Source organism: Antrostomus carolinensis, unplaced genomic scaffold, assembly GCF_000700745.2.
Source record: "Antrostomus carolinensis isolate BGI_N321 unplaced genomic scaffold, ASM70074v2 scaffold15565, whole genome shotgun sequence".
Classification (NCBI taxonomy): Eukaryota; Metazoa; Chordata; class Aves; order Caprimulgiformes; family Caprimulgidae; genus Antrostomus; species Antrostomus carolinensis.
In genome coordinates, this window is record NW_010317196.1 from 30,040 (window position 1) to 41,011 (window position 10,972).

The 10,972-nt window shown below is 42.2% G+C and overlaps 1 protein-coding gene across 1 annotated transcript; it reads right to left on the reverse strand.

The window, feature by feature from the left end:
* Positions 1-233: 233 nt before the first annotated feature.
* Positions 234-10,821, reverse strand: LOC104525365 (gamma-aminobutyric acid receptor subunit alpha-5). The gene is made up of 4 exons (XM_029085085.1): positions 10,303-10,821; positions 1,838-1,959; positions 572-639; positions 234-458 (listed from the first exon to the last, which is right to left on the reverse strand). Exons 1-4 carry the CDS (start codon positions 10,386-10,388, stop codon positions 234-236), a joined length of 501 nt encoding a protein of 166 aa, XP_028940918.1. The 5' UTR covers positions 10,389-10,821.
* Between the last annotated feature and the right edge of the window lie 151 nt (positions 10,822-10,972).

Below are 10,972 nucleotides of genomic sequence, written 5' to 3' on the forward strand. Positions count from 1 at the left end.
AGAATATGCCTTCCATTTAATCAAAGGAAATATTTAAGCACTAGCAGTATTCAGAAGCTACAAATTAATTGGTACTTGTAGGCAGCAATTATATTTTCCATTTTTCTTGATAGTCACATAAATATGTGTGAAAGATTGGTTGTCCGGCTCTGCTACGTGGGGGAAGTGGTGCTCCCCACAAGTATTTGCAGAACTAGCTGGCAATCGGCACCAGAAGAAATTGATCCCAGTTATTACCTCATGGTATACAGCAGAGTGCCATCATCCTCCAGGCGCAGAAGTTTGTTTGGAGTTGTCATGTTGTGAGCAATAGACTTCTTGCCGTTGTGGAAAAAAGTGTCTGGTGTCCAAATCTTGCTGGCGAGCAGGTTGTTAAGAGGGAGGCGCTGCATAGGCCCTTTGAATCGCAGCCTTTCATCTTTCCAGCTTTGTCGGAAAAAAACGTCAATGGTATATTCCTGGCACAAAGAAACAGTCAAGGTATTGCAGGGTCTGAAAAGAAGTGATGGTTCTGAAAATTAGTTTAACAAAGTAAATACAAAGGAGTTGGGAGCCATGTGCTCAAACTTACCATTTCTGTGTCTGACACAGGACCAAAACTCGTTACATAGATGTCTGTTTTCACCTGAGTTATTCTCTCTGTAATAAATATAGATTCTGGTTTAGTAATTGTTTTAAGATGTAAATACGTGCTTCTGATGCATTTCTCTATTAACAATTTCTGAGTCACTCAAAAAACACCCAAAAACTTGAAAGCAAGAAGTTGTTTGAGGAGGAATTTCATCCCTGATCAAATGCAGATGGCAATCTCTGGGAGCCCAGGCTCTCTGCTTATAATGAGTGGAAAGAAACAGACCCTTTGAAGGTACAATTCCTCTCATCGACAGGTTTCAACACCTACTATGGGATGAGATCAATTGTGTCTTGGAAGGACCTATTCCCTTCTGCTGGCTTGGGTCATCTGCCCAATTTCAGACATCTATATTATAGATGTCCAAAGTTAGGCAAAATTAATTCTACCCTGAAGACTCTAAGTCTTTCTGGCATCTTTTCAAATCCAGGACTAATTTAATTTAAGGGCAGAAGTTTCAGAAGTTCATTACATAAGATAGGAGCATTGAGCCCTATTTTCAAGCTTCTCTGTAAAGTGAGAGGAGAAGGAGAGAAAGGGATGAAAGCAATGTGTTGGTCTCACAAGAGGAAGGGGAGGGGGTAGCCAGACTAAAAAAGGGCTAGGAAGAAACATAACAGATGGTTTACACATGGGTAGAAGATGAGAGAAATCTGGGGGATAGAGAGCTGAAGGAGGGCTCAAAAAGGTTAGGAAGGCAAGCAACTATTCACGTTATGGTTTTAAAATAGCTACTGTAAAGGTTATCAAAATGACATATCAATACAGATTTACTGTAGCTGTCTAAAAATGGATGGTTTGGGGATCTGTTTTTAATAAAGATTTTTGTCACCAGCATAATTTTATATATGCTGACCAGTGAGGGAACTTTGCAGCAACCTGCTAGTACCCTGCCTCACTCACCTTAGGGAGTACCAGAAAGAAAAGAAACCCAAACTGTATTTAACTACAGGAAAAATGCATTGCATGTGCTCTCTTAACCCAACCTCAGATTACCTCAATGACTGAAAGAAGATGACTTTCAGAGACCTTTGTATTGTGCCCCATTTGCCAGGAGACAAATGTACTTTCTGGGCTTTGTTTAACTAATGAAACACACCTCCGTCATCAAGGCCCGTGCTGAGAGCAGGAACTCATTCGGGAGGGCATCATGTAAACTATGGTCCGCATAGTGGGAGACTGGCCACAGCGAACATGTTATCCTACCTCCCAGTCCCGGGCGCAGTCGGTTGTCGTAGCCGTCCAGCAGACCGTCCAAGATCCTGGTGAATATAGTGATGTTATCATTGGCGTCCTCTTTTCCCGATGCTGTTGGCGTTTGCGAGAAGCTATTTTACGCAAATGAAAAGAAACACATCAAAAGCCGTGCCAGCCTCAAGGGGCTTCAGTCTCAAGGGAATTTTGCAATGGAGCCTCTGACCTTTCCTGAAGCTCCAGCTGAGTGGCACAGGGAGCTGCAGTGACTTCACCACTGCTATAAGCAACCATAAATAACTCTCCCTGGAGGAGCAGGACCCAAGCAAGGATGATGCCATGGAGGTACAGCCCTGGATCGAGGGATGTGTGAGCCCCCTGACTCTCTCACCATAATGGACAGGGAGATCTCAGTGCCCTGCTCTGCCCTGCCTCACCTCAGCCCCACCACTTACCATGTCTCCATCCCCTGCAAGGAGCAAGGTTGGCTCACAGGGCCAGCAGAAGCTGTTACTGGTTTTTCCCTGGGTTAGCTCTCCAGTCTTCAGGAACTGGATCAGCTGGCAGGGAAGCTGCATGAGCAGCACAGGTTTGCCTGGGGACACTCCTTCAAGTCTGTCTGAAGGTAATCTTTAATGCTTACATGCCAAACAGCTCCTAATTTTCACAGTTTATGTAATTTATTGACAGAACAAAGGATGAACTCTAGCCTCATTTGAGGATAATGAACTCCCACTGTGTTCAAAAATCACACCCTAGATCACCGGGGTATCTGAAAAATGTACTGCAGTGCAGAAAACACAGTTCTTCATTCCTCCTCCCTCTTTTGCATAAATCAGTCCTCCCTTGTAGTATGCAAATAACAACAATGTGTAGTGGGCCTCATGCCGTATCGTTTGGGCCAGACTTGTTTTTATTCCAAACTCTTTTTTATTTCAGTGAGATATGTACATAAGTATTTCAGATATGGTCCTTTAAGCCCACAAAACATCACTGATTTTTTTATTTTAAACTTGTCTGATCAGGTATGATGTAGCTGATTCCCCAGCTCACAGCACAACTATAACTTGCATTTTAAGTCCATTTGATTTTCATTTAAAGATGCTGAGAAGAATCCCTTGCCTACTATTGTCTTTGCATACCTAAAGAACAGACATAGGAGTTTATCCATAAGCATGTTTTACCTGCAGCAAGCAATGAGCATCTCTTAAGACAGCAAGTTTGCTCACACTCAGTGCTTATTCAAGTTTCAGTCTCTGCTGAAATCACCAACCAACGCTCCAGCTGTGACAGAGGGCACATCACCCCACTAGGAACCGTACCCTGCCTCACGCACCCTGCCAGGAGCCAGCAATCACTTACACCCCAACAACCTGAACTCGATGTGAGCCAGTCACCCAGGGATAAACAAAAATTAAAAATCCATGTTTGTTTACTACCAGTCCCCAGGGAAATAAATCAGTAAATAAATAGAGAACCTCAAAGCATCCCTCAGAGCAGCTTGCCTTGCAGAATGCTTGTAACATATGCGTTAGGCTTACCTAACAGAACAGGATTTATATAAAGAAAAACAAGGGACATCAAACTGGTTTTACCTGTGCAAGGTTCACACTACTGGGACCTCACTGACACCAGTGTAATGGGCCTGGAAGTTTTAGTCACACAAGATCTGTCTCAGGATGGCCCCTCACAGATGTGGGAACTCCCAGTCCTGCACCTGTTCCCTTTACAGCTTCTGTGCTTCTGCTGGAAAAGGAAAGGATGGCAAAGCCTCTCAGGAAAGCGGAGCAAGGCCAGGTGGTGGGAGCATGGGTCCAATTCCCAGGAAGGCCAAAGCACCTGCATACACCTGGCCAAGGAGGCTCCTCACAGCACAAGTGCTGGTGCCACAGCTGCAACCCTCTGCAAGCTCAACTCTGGAGAGCCCAAGGCCACCAGAAGCTCCCCTTCACTGCAGGTGGAGGCATGGCCGCAAATCTCACCCAGTTTTTAGGCCATCCCATCTCTCCGTGGTCAAAAAACCAAATTAATTATTTTTTCTATGCTGTGATGACAACCTCTAGTGAGTAACTGAGGCAGACAACATCGCGGACATGTTTGACTATAATGCAAGACAGTTAATCCAGCAGATGCAAACGGATTACAGAAATGTTAGATCACCTTGCAGACTGCACCATTCAAGACAAAAGACCGTAGACTTTTTTGTCAATCGTGATCAAAGACATTCACCACCTAAAGGTGCACATTTACAAGCAGCGGCCTAACAAATACAAACAGGAGACAGAAGTTACGAAGGTCTCCAAGCAGCGACCATAACTAATGCTTTTGTAAAATCCTAGAATACTATTTTAAACTTTTCTCATTTATTTTAGCTTCTTTTTTTCATAAGAAAAAGCATGCTGACTGCCTGCTTCACTGTATCAATCCAGAAACCCATTTTCATTTTCCAGTGCATCTAACAAAGAAGCAGAGAGATCAAACTTCATTTCATTCCTACAAGTTTCATGAGAAGCAGTGACTAGACAAGGGGAGAGAGATCTAAATTAGTGCCTCATTAAGTAAAAATGTGAGGTCAGCAGTCATCTATTCCCCCTGGCTCGCTGACTGGGCCAGTCAGCACGCATGTAGCTCAGAAACAGCCTCAGCAAAACCAGCCCACCTCCTCTCTGCTAATTAAGAGATGTGGAGGAGATTTGCAGGGTGATTAGTAAAGATCCTGGGAGAAAAGTACCTCAGAGGTAAAACATAGGTGTTGCAATGGGAGATGGGAACAAGGGATGCCAAATGTGGAGCCAGGAGTACTGCAAAGGTACGGTGCTGGGGGCACAGGATACAAAAGCTTCACTAGTTTCTCTGCTCTTGAAAAAGATAGTTATTTTTAGTGCTTATGGCTGAATTCAAAGCCAGTTGAACTCAGAGGGAAGATTTCCATTGAACTATTTTTGTGGGGATGGGACAAAATATATTTAGTTCTCATAACTGCTCCTCTGAATCTAACAAAAGTTATTGATGTTGCTTCCTTCTATCTCAGCTACGTATATCTTTCACAAGAATAGCATACACACCTCAAATACTGAAATACTTTCATACCTCCACAAGAAAAGCTAATTAATAGATGAAAAAGATGGAGAAACAACTAGGGCGAAGACTCATAAAGAGTCTGCACTTCATCTGCAAATCTGCAATCCAATTTAGGTTTGGCAGATCGCTTCACCCGAAAAAGAAGGCATCTGACGCTGAACTTCGGCAAAATGTCAGTATTATGTGAAGTTGCATTTGTAGATGGATTACTGTTTGCCACTAATGCAAATGTTACTGAAAAGTTAGCATTTAATTTCTATTTTTGAGATTGCTGGTGAAATACATGTTTTGGAGTAAGTGCTGAGGTTGTCTTTTATGACATTAGACCTTTAAACGGTACTTGTAAAGTTACATGCATATATTAGATACTATAGCTCTAAGAATAGAGAGGAAACAGGAGCTATCCTAAACTAATTATTTCCACATAGCTAAAGATCAGGTTTTATCAACATATTAGCAGGTAAGTACACTACTGCCTCTCTGCAACCGAAAATGTTTTTATAGCAGATACTTTCAGTTATGGATAAAAATAAACCTTGAAAAGAACCTTAGGAAATGCTAAGAAAATTCAGAGATAATTACATTTAAAGCTCATTATTGAACATAAACTAAACCAACCAGGAATACTTCTCATCACATTTATTTAATACTGCAATTTCAGGGTGACTGGAAAAATCATAAGCTACAGAAGAGGCACATCAGTGTAAAATGTAGTAACTCTCGAAAGATGCTCAGCTACTTCCTCCGAGGAGTTCGTCATTTACTAATTTAAACATCATTGTCTTTTTTGCCATCTAGTCAAAATCATGACAGGTACTATTCATAGCTTAGTCGTAATAAGATGAAAAGGTACATTAGATATTTCATGATTTTCCCAAAACTTAAAAAAAGAAAAAAGTAAGAGACACTGGAAAAAATAACTGAGTATTTTGTGACTGAAAGTTGGTTGTTTTTTTTTTTCCCCTCACTTTCTCTTAAGACTAGAGTTGCCGATAACTTGCTTTAATAGGACTGGAATTATACCAGAACTTCAGAGAAATTAACAGTTTGTGGAAAAGACAGTGGAGAACACACTTGCACACTTTTGAATACTGTCAGCTAGCCAGACATCAAAGGAAATAGATTTACTTTTCTAAGTTAGCTTCTTGCCATCCTTTTTTTATGGATCCTCAAGATCTAAACATGCTGTTATTTTGTGAATTTGTGCAATGAAGATTCTATTCTTTCATATCAGATTAGGATAGCGGAGAGGACTGACTAAAATGATGGAACTTTAATGGTCTTTGAAGATCCTTAAGGAATAATTTAATTCCTTTATTTAGCAAGACCAGTATTTTACTACCTTCTGGGACTGAGCAATTTGCGAGCAGTGCAACAGAAGCCTGTTTTTCACAGGGCAACATCTTATCATCCTCATCCCCTTGCACCTTAACACCCTTTTCAATATCCTGAATTTCTCCCAGTCACTAAACATCTCCCAGTACTCTCAGCTCCCCAAGTCACCGAACGGCAGCTTCACTAGGAGGCAACATGTGCCAGGGCTGATCCTGCACCAAGCACGTGCTGGATGGTCTGCGGGTACATGCCTGCTATTTGGCCAGCCAGTAGGCCAAGGGAAACAGAGATGCTGAAGCCATCACTTTCTGTTTGGCAGAGGGATTGACTGATGTCTGTCTGCCTCCTCCAAGCAGTTCTAGGTAACCACTTAGTTTTCCAGTTATTAAAATTGTCTACTGGTTCAAAAAGCTATCTGGAAGCATGCAGAAGGAAAGGAAAACAGAATTTAAAAAAAAAAAAAAAGGATAAGCATGACTGCATAAACATATGGTAATTCTTACAATATTAATCTTAAAAATATGAGGAAGAACTCCCTAGCATCTGCAAGTACTTGGAAACGGATAACCCAGCAGAACTAACTGCTTAGGACTGCAGAGACTAACCTGAAATAACAGCCTAAAGGAGAGGTACATTTAGCCTAAATAGCAGGATTGTGGTCTTAGTGATAAGGGCCGTAAGCTAGTGGAAAAGTATGTGAAACTGTAGACAAGCCATGGACTGAATTCTTACAGTGTACAGAAAAGTATTGCATTGGCTACATTTAATTGAGATCTTCTGTTTTCCGTGTTTATACTATTATAAATATTATTAGCAGATGACAACTAAACTGTGGTTACACCAACAACATCCATCCCCATTGATTTCAGCTCTCGGACAGATTTCTGAAATCGCTCATCTAAAATGCAAATGCACAGGGACTGTGCGTCAGTGGACACGCAAGCCCCTGCCCCGTGGACAGGCTGGGGCTTGCAAAAATGATTCAGGAAGCAGCGAAGTTTATTGGCATGGGGCTGACTGCAATGCTACCTCATCTCAGGCAGATTTCGGTGCAGGCAGTCAGCCATTGTGCGCGCCCTTGCCCACCATGGCCTCCCTGAGGGCCAGAAAGTGCCAGATGCTGGGTAGTGCCACAGCACCCGTGGAGCCTGGCAGGACAGGAGCCTGAGTACGTTGATTTCCTTCCTTGACTGATATGCTCAGCCTCACAGCATCACTCTTGTGGGCATCAGTCTGAAAGGAGCAGAGTCCGAATTATTTTTGCATTTCCAATGACCCCCTGCCAGGAGAGCACCCACCTTCTGCTTGGTTTTGTCAGCCTGACCCTGCAGGCCTTGCACTCGTGAAACTGAGACTGAATTCAGTGCAACCCTTCACGCAAAACAGATGGGAGGAATCAGTCTCATGTCTCACCTGAAAATACTCTTCATGGTTATATTTGACTTTAAATTATTCTCTAGCTCTATTATTAATGTTTACTTTCAAGACAAGCATGAACTAGATTGAAGTACTTCAGTAAAATACCTTAACTCATTAGAGCATTATACAACTCAAGGCTTGAATTCAAGCAGGCTTGAAAAAGCCTTGACTCGTGCTGGACCATTTCTGCAGAAGTAGACTCATAATGTTGTAACACCAACAACAGTGGAGGGCTTTGCACTCTCTTCTCGTTTCATCTGTATGTTTGAATTTTAATTCTGTTTTGGTTTTTTTGAATAATTTGTACCAACTATGCCTACAGTCCTTCTCTACCACCTATTGATGTGGATAACTCTCGATAGTCGTATTTATGTTAAACATTAATCCCAGACTTTTGCTGAGATTTCTGAAGTAGCCTAGGAGACTGTGATACATAAATCCTGTTTGTTTTACCAGGCATCGCACATCAAAATCCGTCAAGGTGGCTTTGGCTATGTCAGCAAAAACTATCTATTAACTAATATAAATATGGAATGACTATGGAGAATCATAGACAAATCTCTGCTTCTATCTGTAATGTCCTATTGTATTTTGTTTTTTTAATTTGCGCTCATTTGACCAATCACTTTATCAGATAATCTTGCAAAAATGCACTGCACTGTAAGAGTGCAGTCCAAACATGGATGAAGCTAATAAAGAAAAACCTGGTAGCAACAGCAAGTATTATCAGTATTAGATTCTTGCAGTTAATATACCAGCCTACATGTACATTGTACCATTCTGTCCTGAAGAGTCAGTCCCAAAGCACTTAGCAAATTACACTCTGAAACTGCTTCTGCCTCTGAAACAGAACCGGTGGAGCATCCTCTGTCTTTTGAGCAGGGTCAAAATTCAGCCCTAAGGCAGCATGTGAACGGTGCAGCAAATTGCAGCTGCTTATCTCTGCAGGCCTGGACTAAAATTACTAGATCTGAAATGGGGGGCGGGGGGGTGGGGGGAGTTATATGATGATCTCATTTTAGTGCACAGAAGCTTTCTGAGTAACTTGCAGAAAACAAGTGTCCTAGTTTCCCCTAACTGTCCTGTTCTGATTATTTGCCAGGTGACAGGTCACACCGATTCCTAGCTGGGACTTAGATTCAGTATTTGCTTTGGACTTGAAAGGGAGAGTTAAACCTTTTTCATACATTTTGCAGTCTCACCTATCTATTATTCTGTTAGATGAGTTAACACAGTTAAAAGACCCCACACCAAACAGGTCATGCTCAACTATTGCAATGTGCTACCTTCTGCAGGGATGATGGACCATCAGGGAGAACTTTAGGCTACAGTCCTGAAGATTTTCTCAATGGGGCAATACTTTGTCAAATTACAACCATGTCAAGACAAGTTTAAAACCAGTCCCATGCTATCTAAGCCCTCTTCATTTCTATCACAAAGTCCAGGGAGTTTTGCCTTAGACCACAGTGAAAGCAGGATCAAGCTTTTCCAAGGTGAATAAATCAGTGTGCAGCTCTTTGCACCCTTTGTAGTGTGCAGTCCTACAACCATTCACGTAAGCCACTGTGGTCACAGGCTTCCAACTGCCTACATAGGACACAGGCTGGAGACAGGGCTAAGTTTTGTTTAGAGCATTGACAGTGATCACTCAAAAGTTTGGTCTTTCTCCTAGTTCAAATCTGGAAAAAAAAATCACTTTGCTTGAAAACGCAGACTGATTTGCATCTCCATTTTATATCTTCTTATAGCAAGGAATCGATGGGTGTGCTTGTAAATCAGCACGTTGGGAGGATTCATTTTTTTCTGGTGAAATCATAAATAATTGTTCTCCTCCACAAAAAAAGAATCAACCTACATTTCCAGAGCACTTGTGAAATGCTTTTTCTAGATTCCATTGCATAGCCCAATTTTGGAAAGTTCTTAAGATTTATGGCTTTAGGAAAAGACATATAAATAAGGATTTTCTGTTTTTTGTTTGTGGGGGGTTTTTTGTTTGCTTGTTGGTTGTTGTTGGTTTTGGGTTTTTTTTTTTCCCTAAAAGCTATAGTAGGAGTATTTCTTCAATATAGTTTTCAGAACATCACTGTCAAGAAGGTATCCAAAGCCAAAATAAGGAAACGGGATTACTTGTTATACACTTCAGGGAAACACAATTTCTAATTATTACAGCAAGTTTCAAACTCAGCCATCCTTCTGAGCAGCCACAATCTTAGCTTACTCGGTAGGAAAGCCTGTACCAGCCAGCAGCAGGCTCCAAGTCCTGCTGCTGCAGCCCTGCACTACTGCCTATAGCCTGCACCTGCCAGGTGAGAAGGACAGTGCAAGCCCCCCTTGTCACAGACACGGAGGCAGGGAGCACTGCAGCCCCCAGCTCTGCTACTGTAGCTACTTTGCTACTCAGCAGCTGTAGGCCTGGTCTGAGCTCCCCGTGCCCCCCAAGCCTCGCCGCAACAGCGCTACGGGCATAAAGAACTCATAGGAGATAGTAAATTTGAGCAGGAAAGCAAAGTGCTCCCTCCCCTGTGACACCAGCACATTAAGATGAAATGCAAAGCCCGCTTGTTGTGTTCAACTGCTCCACACCACACGGAGCCAAGGTTGTTCATTTCCTAAAAAACCCACAGCAAAAACTGGCAACTCACCCGAAGTGGCTGGCTAAACTCATGGAAACGCAGAAGAGGAAGAAGTTTTTGATCATGATAAAGCCAGAGACCATCCCATTGTCCATTCCAGAGGAGAGAAGGAATGCAGGTGGTTGCTTTGGTAGAGATGCAGATGCTCACTTTGTTCTTACACTGCAACAATACAAAAAAAAAAAAGAAGATAAATTATTACATGGACAAACAGCAGGATAGCCAAGTTCAGCTAGCACTGCATCTTCGGCGATCTGTGTATTTCACAAACTTATCTAGGCTTATGTAAACATCAGCTGTTTATGTAAAATTTTATATTTTCAATGACATGTTTTACCTTCTGCTGACAGAAAACCGCAAAACAGGAAAAATTCTTAGTGGCCCAGTTTTCCCTTATATTCGTGCATCATTTAAGTAACTAAAGAAACAGTCACCATTTTCCAAATGCCAGTTTCGACCCTTTACCTATTTCAACAACTTCCACACGCCTGCAAACCCAAGGCTGTGTGCAGCCTCCGCATCCCTTCCTTCCATCGCAATTTTTTCCCATTAAATACCCAGCTTCCCTTTCCAAAATCCCGGTTGAAATGCCAAGAAACACCTACTGCTTCTTGGAATTCACGGTGCTGATGCACGGCTTAGCAAAAAAGAGGGTGGGATGGGGCAGGGGGGTGGAGGG